Here is an 11,657-nt window from a genome sequence, read left to right as displayed (position 1 = left end):
GCAGAGATGAAGCAAGTTGCCTGAGGCCGCGAATCAGTCCAGGGTCTGAGCAGGGCCAGGACCCGCGGTCGGGATTCCCAGCCTGGCTCCGTCTGGCGCCACCCTCCTCCCAGGGAAACGGTAATTGACGATCACGGTGCTCACGCTGCTCGTGGGTCCCGTCTGGGATCCTGACCTCTTCATTCTGCTCGCGACCTGTCGTTTTCGGGTCCCCCCCCCCCCCCCCCACACACACACACACACTCCAGAGCTGGTGCTGTACCCTCCCGTCCTCCGCACCCCCCAGAGCGGACTGGACGGAGGGGCACCTATGCATACCTCGTGGAAGGCTGCAAACGCCGACTCTCGGCCCCGCGGAGCCGCGCAGAGCTGTGGGTGGGGAGGGGTACACATGGGGGCTTGGCTCGGGGTCAGAAGGCGCCAAGTCTCGGGCAGGGGCGGAGCCGGGAGGCGGGCGGGGAGCAGCGGCCGGGAGGCGGGGCCAGGCGTGGGGAGTTGGGAGGCACCGCGCCGCCGAGCCCGAGACCGCCGCGGAGGGAGCTGGCGGCGTGCGGGGCTGAGGGCCCGGGGCGGTGGGAGCCCGGAGGTGCGGCTGCAGCCGCGCGCGCGGCGTCACCGGAGGCGGAGGGGGCGGAGCCGGCTCGCAGCTGCCACCCCGCCGCCGGGCTCGGCAGACGGCAGCCGCCCGCGGCCGGGCACGCACCGCGCGCGCTCTCTCCGAACAATGCTCCGCGGCGCTCGGCCGGGCGGCTGGCGGCTCGGCGACCCACAGCGAGGCCGGGAGAGCGCGGCCGCGAGGTGAGCCTGCGACGCGTCCTCCGACCTCGGCCCCTTTTTGTCTGGCAGACGCGGCCGCAGAGGGAGCTCCAGGGGGGCGCCGGGATCGCGGGCGGCCGACCCCCTGCCGGCGTCCGCGGGGGTGACAGGCGGCCGCGGGGGGAGGATGGAGCGGCGGACCGCGTGCGCTCGGGGTTGTGCCCGCGGCGGAGGCGCCCAGCCTGGAGCGCACGGGAGCCGGAGGGGTGTTTTCGATTCATTTGATCGTCGCGTTCGGGAAAACGGGGAAACTTTCCTTGGAGTTCCGGGAGGGGAAGCGGACTCCTCTGCTGGTCCCGCTGCTCGGTTTGGGGCAAGACCGAAGAGCTTTGGGGTTGCTAGTGTGGAGACCGCCTTTCCACCCCAGCAGTATTGTCAAGGGGGTGGGGAGCGAGAGGCCACCCGGGACGCCCGGACCAGGAGCCCGGTGGTGATGGCTTGGGGCGCCAGGGTCGTAGCTGCCCCTTAGCGGCACCGGGTTCCATGGAGTGTCCAGAGGGACTGAAGGATGCCTCTTTCCTGAGCTACGGCTGAGCCCTCTGAAAGGCATGCCCTGGGCACGTTCTTCCCCTTTGCCTCTGCTGCTCCTTCCCCAGCCGGGACACACCACACCACACCACACCACACCACACCACACCACACCACACCACACCACACCACAGCACACACACCACACCACACCACACCACACCACACACACCACACCACACCACACCACACACACCACACCACACCACACCACACCACACCACACCACACCACACCACACCACACCACACCACACACACACACACGCGGACCTCGCCACTTTCAGGTCCTGCGAATGGGGACGGAGGCAGGGCCGGCTAACCGGGCACCTGTGTATTTCCCTCCAGTAGAGCCTAGCCAGCAAGCACACCGCTGTGCAGAGCCGATGGGAGAGCCAAGCCCGAAGATCTAGCGGCGAGGAGTTTTGCAATAAGTCAGGTCCAGAGCCAGGTCCCGGAGACCTTATTGATCTCAGCCTGAACTGATGATGATAGCAACCCCTGCCCTTTCTGAAAGTGAATTTGGACACGAAGCCCCGGAGAATTCCGCAGTTACTTTCTTATCTTGGGGTCTTGTGCAACTCGGTGCCCTTCTTACTGGTTTAGACTGTAGAGGGTCTCACCCAGAACGCATTCCTACTGCTGAGATTAGATTGCATGGCATTGGAGAAGGAAAAAATAAAATAAAAAGTTGGGTGACTGTCATAACTTATCGTGTGTGTGTGTGTGTGTGTGTGTGTGTGTGTGTGTGAAGGTTGTCACTCTCTCCTCTCTGCCCGGGCAACCCTTCAGTAATTCAATGAATTACTGAAATCCAGACCCTTTCATACATATTTTTTCTTTTCCTTTCCTGCATTCATTTAATTGTAATATATGTACATTTTTTTAGATGAGCATTTTCTGGTAGTCTGTCATTTCAGGGTAAGGCATAAACAACTTTTGATGCAAGTATGAGGGGCAATATTTTGAGCCAAAATATTTAATTTTATGGGTCCGGATCTGGCCAGCACTCTTTGTGGTCTTTTGGAAAGGAGGTGGGGATGCATCTGACAGTTCCAGTCTTCAGAGAGTAGCCTCAAGTCCAGTGCACAAGTTTGCAGAGGCAAAGATACTTTATCATGACTTGGATCAGAAAGCATGCTGCAATCTCCTTCTAGTCTCACACTGCTGCCTCCCACAGAAATGGGGGAATTTGCATACTTCTGGGGGCCGCCTTCCCTCAGAGGGAAGGAATGTGGGCTGGGAAGGTGCCACTGCCATTGCCCGGCGATGGAGAGTGAGCTGGGAGGCGCGGCGCGGCTCCCGGTGTGTGAGTGCCACTTGAGTTTTTCACCGTCTTTTACTTAAAACAAACCGAGATCCTTTCAGCCCTCTCTAGACAGACCTAACTGGGAAAGAATCCTTCCCAGCCGGACAGGGTGGTACATTGTTTGCCGCGACGGAGAAACCAGTTTTAAGAGGATGCAGCGCGTCGGTGATGGTGAGAAGCCCGGGGCTTTGTTAACCTTTGCATCTCTGAGCAGTCGGTCCTGTTGGTGAAAGTTGTGCGGTTGTCAGAGAATTGCAGAGCCTCCGGTGGGCGCGGAGAGAGTGCCCGGAACTGGGGGGTCGGAAGGAAGCTCCCCCTGGTGTTGGTAATCCGGGGGACCCCCGGCACCAGGCAACCGTGACAAGTTTGTGCTCTTGGTTGCCCGGTTGCCCGTGGCGGAAACTGCTTCTTTGTGGCTCTGTGGTAGCTCCTGGGAAGCAGTTGGATGCCCAGCCCCCCCCAGGGAGCCCAGCCTCAGGGGAGGCTGCTGGACTGTGAGGAGCCCACACGGAACTGGTTTCCAAGCTCTCTGCCTCCAGCCCTCCCAGGGACTCCGGAGCCTCTGCCAGGGGTTCAATGTGGGCGGGGGGGGGGGGGGGGGGGGGAAGGTGTGTCTGCCTTTGCTGTGGCCGGGAAGGTAGCCCCCCCCCTCCCCCGCTTCTAGAAATTAGCAGCAGAGATTGTAGGAGAGAAAAATCCTTGCTGTCCTCCTCTGCTTGTTGAAGCTTAGTGACCTCTTCTGGGCAAGTTGGCAAGGGGTGAACCGGCTGCTTGGACGCACTCAGGGCAAGGAGCCCGGCCTGCAGACGTCTGGGAGGGAGGGATGCGTGACCACCGGTGCTCAAAGACCAACATGTGTCTTTTATTCCAGAGCGTTCCTTTAGCTGAAAGGTGAGGGGGCTTCCAGGTGAACTCTGGAGGGAAAGGAGGCGGGTTTAGCGTCAGCACTTGTTGAATAAACACTCCTGCCTGAGTGTGGGAGATCAGAAAGATAGCGCTTCCCACAGAGATTCTGGGATCATCTTTGGGGCACCTGGCTCACTCCACCTGGTGAGTCCTGTTGGTCGTGGAGAGAGCATCAGCCTCAAAGCTGATTCTCGTGGGAAGAAAGTGGAGGGCAAAACCCTTCCTATTTCATGGAATCTGTTCACTTTACACTCTCCAGGCTTATTTTCTCATGAACCTTCCTTCTGAGGAAGTCAGTTTCTATAAATGAGGGAAAGGGAGGTCTCAGTCTAACCCAGCCATTTCAGCCGTTTTCATCTCCTGGCACACATAAACTAGTTAATAAAATTCTGCGGCACACCGAGAGATATGTTATTTGCAGATCTGACAAAAAAAAAAAAAAAAGGAGGTATAATTTTGATTCATTCACACCGATGGCTATTGTTGTGTTGGCTGTTGTCATTTTTTTCATTTGACCGTCTAAGGGAAGAGAGGACAGTGCCCCTGACTAAACAGGCAGGTATTTCATGTTTTAAAAACTCCTGTGGCACGCCGGTTGAACATCCCCGGTCTGACCAATGACATGGCTTTGAGGCTCTGCCAGCAAAGTTCTTCTCTTTCCAGAACCACCACACTATTTGTCTAGGGACAGGTCTTAGTTTATGTGGTTGCCATTGTTTTCCCGTCCATATGAAGGGCATAAAGCTTCCTGACAGGGGGTTACTCAGGTTAATGGGACACTCAATGGTGAATTTATTCGTTTCTGTGATGCAAACTCTCTGCTTTCAGTTTTCCTCTCAGAGGCAACTAACTCAGCCCGCTGGCTGCCTTACCTCCAGGGTTATCCCTGGGGAAATTACTGTGTGATCCTCTCCTCCCTCTCCTGGACCCTGTCCTGCCACCCCTAGCCCACAGGTGCTTATGCGTTTCTGTCTGTTCTCCCCTTGGCCTGCAGCTTCAGCCTGGCTGACCTCACTGAGCGCCGGGTTGAGTGATGTGTATGAAGCAGGGGGAGGGAGGTAAATTCCCAGGATGCCAGACCTCCTGACTGGGGTCCCCTGTGGGGGCAGGCAGGCACCACAGCTCTCCCCTTTCGCACCCCCTCCCTCTCTGCCTGGTCTCAAGGAAGGAGGAGAGCCTGATCTCAGGGCCCGGACTGGCCTCCCCGCTCACATAGCTCTTGGTTAAAAATTGTGGCTTATGCCCCGGAAGCCACCGGTTTTATTGGCTGTACTGCCTCTTAGTTCTTGTTCCTCTGGGGCGGAGTCCCAGGCTCTGGACCCCTAGTGGCGGGGGATGCACGGATGAGATAACAGACTTCTCCTCCATGGGACTTCCGCTTACCTGCCCCCAGCCTCCAGGTGCTCCGGATTTTCAGGGACTGAAACGTCACTGTGCTCTCTGCTCACGTAGCAGTTGCGTTTAGTTTTTACAGCTTCTGATAAGGCCACACCACGAGCGGGTGACTAAGAGCCTTATGAGAAACGGGCGAGGGCCTGGGAATAAATGGAAGGCGAATGATGAGCTTCTTTTTTCTCCCCCTTTTCTCCTCCCTTCCCCTCTTCTCCCCCATCAAAGAGCCAGACCCTCAGTGAAAATGCGCCTGTCCTCTGGCGGGGAGGTCTTTGATCAGACCCCATGTTCTCCCTTTCCAGGAAGCCGCTCTGTGACCCGCGTCTGCCTCCCACCAGACCACGCCAGAGCGCCGGGGGCAGGATGAGCCAGCCGCGCACTGTCCGCCCAAGATGCAGCAGACCATCCGACTGAACCCCGAGAGCCTGAAGATGTCTGCGTGCAGTGACTTTGTGGAGCACATCTGGAAGCCCGGGTCTTGCAAGAACTGCTTCTGCCTGCGGGGCGACCATCAGCTGTCGCCCACCTGTCCCCAGCCCCGAGCGGGCGGCCTGCTCCCCCCTCCTCGCCTGCCCCCCAGGCCTGAGCACTGCCGCCTGGAAGATGAGGGTGTGAACAGCTCACCCTACTCCAAGCCCACCATCGCCGTGAAGCCCACCATGCTGAGCTCCGAGGCCTCGGACGTGTGGACAGAGGCGGCGAACCTGAGCCCCGACGCCTCGCAGGTGAGCTGACTCACCCCTGTGGCATTTTTACAGGGGCTGCTCCTGTTGTAACGCTTGCTTGACTGGCTGGCAGCCAGGAAGGGCTATTAGAGCCAGACTCCCGCAGGATGGCTGCCCGTCAGCTTGTCCCAAGACCGCTCCTTCCTGACCGCTCCCTCCTTCCCGTCTGTTTCTTTAGGCTAAGGACCGCTAACCCACCCCCTCGAAGTTTAGGAGACTGCCTTCACTGTTTATTTGGGTAAATATCCGGGCACGCGAAATGGAGCTTGTTTAAAAAAAGTTCTCAAGATTTTTTTAACCAATAATTTTATTTTTTTATTTTTAAAAAATATATTTTTATTGATTTCAGAGAGGAAGGGAGAGGGAGAGAGATAGAAACATCAATGATGAGGAAGAATCCTTGATGGGCTGTCTCCTGCACGCCCCCTACTGGGGATTGAGCCCACAACCCCAGGCATGTGCCCTTGACCGGAATTAAACCCGGGACCCTTCAGTCCACAGGCCGACACTCTATCCACTGAGCCAAACCAGCTAGGGCTTAATTGATAATTTTAAATGTGTACACAGGAGAACATTGCCTGATGAATTCCATGCATCCACTATGATGTAGCATGTATCAACACTCATCAACGTATAACCCGTCTTGCTTCATCTCTACCCCTCACCCTCCCTACCCCATGATTTTAAAGCAAACCCAGTCATCGCCTCACTTTGGTACGTCTTTAAAAAAAAAAAATGAAGTCTTTTAAAAACTACAACCACAATACCATTATCACACTTAAAAATATTAGCAGTAACTCCTTAAGATCATCCCATCCCCAGCCAGTGTTCATATTTCCAGTTGTGAAGCTTGGATATTTACCGGCTTTGACTTAGGATCACTAAGTAAAACAGCTCCATCCCTAGAGAGTAGACCATTCTGCTTATCCCACAGCAAACGCTTGCAAAGGCATAATTATTTAGAGGGCATGGACAGGCCAGCCTGCTCCAGACATGTCTGCGGAGCTGGATGTCGGGGACATGTCTTAAGAACGGCTTGCGAACTCTGTGACCTCTTTACCTGTTTTAGTTTTCCCAAACCATCATAGTGAGGGGACCGGGAAGGGTGTGGGAGCTTCTGGGAAGTCAGAGGTCGGAGGTCAGAGGTAAGCCCGGGGAGAGAGGCTTAGTTGCGTAAAGGCATCTCTGGTGGCACTGAGCTCCCTGTCCCCGCAGGGTAAGCTGGTCGTGTCCATTCACCAGGTCACCCTTCACAGACGTAAGCCAGGGGCCCTTTCTGTTCAGAATCATCTTGGAAAAGAGCCAGATGCAGGGCCCACTCTGAAGCTGATGCTAAAAGTGGGGTTCCGGGGCGCTTTAGAAGTAGAGAAGGAGGGGACAGTGACTTCAGTGATGAGAGTGACCAGTTCACATTTCTGTCTCCGAGTTCAAGGACTCCAGCCACCTGGGCAGGCCCCGGCTGAGGTCGCTGCCTATAGCTGGCAGCTCTTGGGCACGATTCATCTCGGAAAGCACCCCCTCCCCCTCCTGCTCCTGCCCCTGCCCCCACCCCTCACCCAAGGTGTTTTAAAAAGCCTTATAACTTTGGTTTCTTTAGGAATGTCCATGGCATGGTTATCAAAAGACTAACAAACACACAAAAATTTAAACAAAATCCAAAACTCTATTTTCAAAGCCCATAGGAGAAATTACCTCATCCGGCAGTTTCTAGGGAAAAGGCAAAATGTTCTTTTTCAGAGTGATTTTCCCCCTACTTCACAGACCCAAGCCAAAAGAATGACAGCCCAAAGTGGGCAGGGCAGCTCAGTGTCCGGGAAGACCCGTGGCTGCCCGGGGCCCCAGCAGTGACGGGGGAAGGTGGGGGGGGGGGGGGGGGCGGGGGCTGCGGCAGGTTGGAAGGCAGGTGCGCCGCCCAGCCCCTGCCCTGCAGTGTCAGGCGCTTCCCTCTCACGGTGTCTCTCTCCCTCTCTCTCCGGTGAGGTCTAATGTCAGTTTTCGCCTTGGGGCTGTGTAGGTCATCTGGAGACGGGCCACCGGCAAGCTGCCCCTCCCGAAGCAGGAAGACGTGCCGATGGTGTGCCTGGGCAGCTTCCGAGGCGTCCAGAAGCCTGCCGGCCCCGCTGCCCCCGCCGACGGCCCCCCTCGCTGCCCGCCGGTGTACGCCATGGTCGGCCTGCACAGCCCCGGGGGCCGGGGGGAGCGGAGCACCGCCTTCCACCCGCTGAGTTTCCCCGAAGAGAAGGCTGGGCGAGAAGGGAAACCCACGTTTCCCCACCAGGAGCTGACCTCCGGCCGGGAGAGCGGCCACCAGAAGCTCGCCGCCTTTGGCAGCAGGATGACACCCGGCTGTCCCAAGGACCCCGGCGTCCACCCCCCTCCGCAGCCCCCGCGGGAGCCCCTGCCCTCTGAGGATGACAGCGATCAGAGGTGCTCGCCCTCCGGGGACAGCGAAGGCGGGGAATATTGCTCCATCCTGGACTGTTGCCCCAGGAGCCCCGCTGCCAAGGACACCGCCCAGGCTGAGGGGCCCCGGCACAGAGCCGGCGGAGGGGCCCGCTCCCCCGCGTGCTGGGAGCCGGGAATGTGTGTGGGGCCGGCGGAGGATGGGAAGCAGGCTCTGAGCTTCCCGAGGGAGTGCTGTGGCCAGGGCCCCGCAGAGAGCCCGCCCCGCCCGGGCTCCAGGAAGCTGTCCCCCCCCTCGGAGGCGGCCAGCTCCTCGGACGGCCTGTCCTGCGGCAGTGCCAGCAGCGGCGCCAGCAGCCCCTTCGCCCCCCATCTCGAGAGCGATTACTGCTCCCTGGTGAAGGAGCCCGTGCCCGGGAAGCAGCAGGACTCCGGCTGCCCCGCCGTGACCTCTAGCAGGTGCCTGGGGCCGACCGGGGAGCCCAAGCCCCCCAGCCACCCCAGGGAGGCTGTGCAGCCCGAACCCATCTATGCCGAGAGCACCAAGAGGAAGAAGGCTCTGCCGGTGCCCTCGAGGCCGCAGGGCAAGGCGGAGCAGCCCGCAGCTGGCCCCGGCCAGGGCCACGGCCAGGGCCGGACCGTGAGCACCTGGACTCAGAAAACAGCATCTGGCTGGAGCCGGGACAGGGACGGCCCCGATGTGGCCCCCAAGGTGGCGGCCACCATCACCATCATGGCAGCCTACCCTAAGGAGGACCACCGGACCATCTACCTGAGCAGCCCAGACTCCGCCGTGGGCGTGCAGTGGCTCGGCCAGCCCGGGAGCCAGGACCCGGGAGCAGGCGACCCGGAGGCGTCCGCCGGGCAGGGGAAGGGCTCCAGGGAAGGCCCCCATCATGATGCGAGCCAGAGCGCCCCCAAGGGGAGGCCTGCCATTCCTCCCAAGCTGTCCAGGGGTAGCCCCGGAGGGTCCCCGGTATCCCCCTCCCCCTCCCCCCTGTCCGACCTCAGCGAAGGGAGCTCGGGGGGCAGCACTGGGCCCCAGCCTTCCTCCCGGTGCCCGGCCGACCCCGCTGCTTCCTGCCGGGCCAACGGCGTCGCCAACCACGACTCTGCCAAGTGTCCCCCACCTGCCACCGCTGCCTCAGCCTCGGACCAGAGGCGGCCCCGCTACCAGACTGGGGGGGCCTGGAGCCGCCAGTGCCGGATAGAGGAAGAGGAGGAGGCGGAGCAGAACCTGCTGAGTCAAAGCTGGGGCGGAGAGACGCTGGCCAAGGGCACCGGGGAGCCCTCCAGCTCCTCCACCTGGCACCACCTCTGCCCCACGGACGGCGCCCCGGGGCAGAACGACAAAGCGGGCACCGGGATGAGCAAATCGGCCTCCTTTGCCTTTGAGTTCCCCAAGGACAGAAATGGGATTGAGGCCTTCTCACCTCCTCCACCACCTCCGAAGTCCAGGTGAGTACGAGCGTCTGACTCGCCGGGCGGGACAGGAGGCTCTTCCAGAACCTTGTCCACCTGCTCGAGGCCTGCAGCCCAGGCTCTGAGTCCCGCACTCAGGACCAGCGGCCGCCCGGCCCTCGTGCCTTCTGTAAATTCCTGAGAGCTGCAGCTCATGCTTGTGGGCAGCAAACAAGCCTACAAGCAGCGCCCTGCTTGGGATTGGCTATTTGGAATCCATTTTTCCAAGAAGTGCTGTCGCTGTCCCCTGGTGCCCATACTTTTATACTCTGGGACTCTTTTTTGCCCTCTTTTCAAGGAAATTCTGAAATTCTCCATTTATTCAAACGTGTGAAAGAAGGAGGCTCCGCTCCAGAGTTTGGAGACGCAGAGGGGCAGTGCCAGGGTGTGCTGCAGGAACCGTTACCACGGTGGCCATGAGGCCTCGGGCCCAAAAGCAGAATAGTAGGACGCTCTGCGCATGCTTCGCAACCCTCAGATGTGGGTTTTTAAAGGGAAAAAAAAAAAAAGTTTCATTTTAGCATGCGGAAACTCACAACTTTCTCCACTGTTTCACTGCGGTCTCCTGCCAGTTTAAAAGTACCTTCCAAAGGCCCCCAAATATTCAATGCCTTTTTAAAGGTATTGAGTTGCTCATGGAATTTACATTTTAGGGGGAAACTTTTTTCCTCTATTAATGATTCCTATCAGGAAAAGGAGAAGCCTGCTGTTTGTTTGTTTGTTTTGTTTTGTTTTAAAAACAAATTATAGTCTTTCTGAACAGACTAGATAGTCAGGCTGTTTCCAGTGGATCTGTGTCAGCTCATGCGCCTCTGAGTTGATGTCAGGAGCAGGGACTTGACCACAGAGAGACGCAGCTGAGACCCTTGCCTTTGAGCATCCGGGTATCCGAGGCTGTGAGGCGCTTTTCCAGGACCCCTGCTTTGTTCTGGCATCGCACTGGCCACCTGCCGGCCGTGCGAGGTGGACGCCCTCCAGGTCCTCAGGGGACGGTTGACTCCCTTTGGTTACAGTTTTAACTCCCTAGATGAATGAGAGGTTCAGCAGCTAAGAGGAGCTCCCATGTATATGGTGTTTACTATGCTCTGGGAGTCTGACATATTAGCTCATTTGATCCTCAGACTAGCCCTAGGAGGTAGGAGTCACCACCCCAATTTCCCGATGACAAGACGGGCTAGAGCCAGAGTAACCTGCCAAGATTACACAGCTGTACTTGGCAGCCTGGCTCCAGTCTGTGTTCCTAAACACAGAGGGCACGTCAGCAGGCAGGAGAAGCGAGCAGGGCATGAGAGTGAAGCGTGGGCATTGTATCGCTCTGCCTCAGGCCTGGGCAGGTGAGTGAGAAGCACGGGCTTTGGCGTCAGAAACCAAGTTCATATCGCATCTGTCTCACCTGCAGGCTGAGTGATCTTGAACAAGCCACTGGCCATGACTGAGCCTCCAGGTTTCTCTTCTCTAAAACAAGATGACAGTAAGAATAGTTTTATAGCCCCGATTGTTAAAAGGCTCACAGGAGATGAACAGGATCCAATGCAAGGGATTAGTTAGTATGTAGGCAGAAGCTGTTGACGGCAGCAGGGACACCCACACCCCATAAGATCAAGCCTGAAGGAACTAAAATTTTCTCGTTTAAGAATCATGGGCCTGGAAGAAACCCCAGTCGCCATAGCAATGTGTTAAAGAACAAAAATTTAACCGAGTAACGTTAAAGATCTTATTGGCTTGATTCAACAATTCATGAATCAGGGCAGCATCCCATCTAGTAAATAGAAAGGTGCTCCAAGGAACTGTATAAAATGGAAGGGTTTATAGGCAGAAACAGGGTGAGACAAGGAAGTTAAAGAGTGGATTATTTCAGGCAAGGTCACCTTCCCTTAAAGGAAGGCAGGGGGTCTTATCCGGCAGATGACCTTACGAGGGTTGACCAGAAATCCCAGACTGATTGGGTTAAAACTATTCTTGGGAGAGGCTACAGTTGCAATTAGATTAAGTCTTGGTGGGGCTTAGCAAAAATGACTCCATTTTGGGCCTATTGTTTCTTTTTAACAATTCCTTCATTTTGATCAAATTCTCCGTCTGAGAGAGGTGATCAAAATTTAAGGCATCCGTGCCACTCTC

General features: G+C 57.4%; 1 protein-coding gene across 3 annotated transcripts in view; it reads left to right on the top strand.

The window, feature by feature from the left end:
- The first annotated feature begins 538 nt into the window (after positions 1-538).
- The window catches only part of PRAG1 (PEAK1 related, kinase-activating pseudokinase 1), a 52,963-nt gene continuing 41,844 nt past the window's right edge, over positions 539-11,657 (top strand). The window contains exons 1-3 of one of the 3 annotated variants that reach the window (XM_079778961.1): positions 539-798; positions 5,253-5,675; positions 7,690-9,536. In XM_079778961.1, the coding sequence (XP_079635087.1) occupies positions 5,343-5,675; positions 7,690-9,536 (2,180 nt within the window). In that variant the 5' untranslated portion in view covers positions 539-798; positions 5,253-5,342. Of the gene's footprint in view, positions 799-1,554; positions 2,824-5,252; positions 5,676-5,853; positions 5,914-7,689; positions 9,537-11,657 lie in introns of those variants that run through there. The other 2 variants (XM_079778962.1, XM_079778963.1) reach the window with 2 other exon arrangements.

This window comes from Cnephaeus nilssonii (assembly GCF_951640355.1).
Source record: "Cnephaeus nilssonii genome assembly, chromosome: 8".
Lineage (NCBI taxonomy): Eukaryota > Metazoa > Chordata > Mammalia > Chiroptera > Vespertilionidae > Cnephaeus > Cnephaeus nilssonii.
This window is presented reverse-complemented; position numbering and strand designations above follow the sequence as displayed.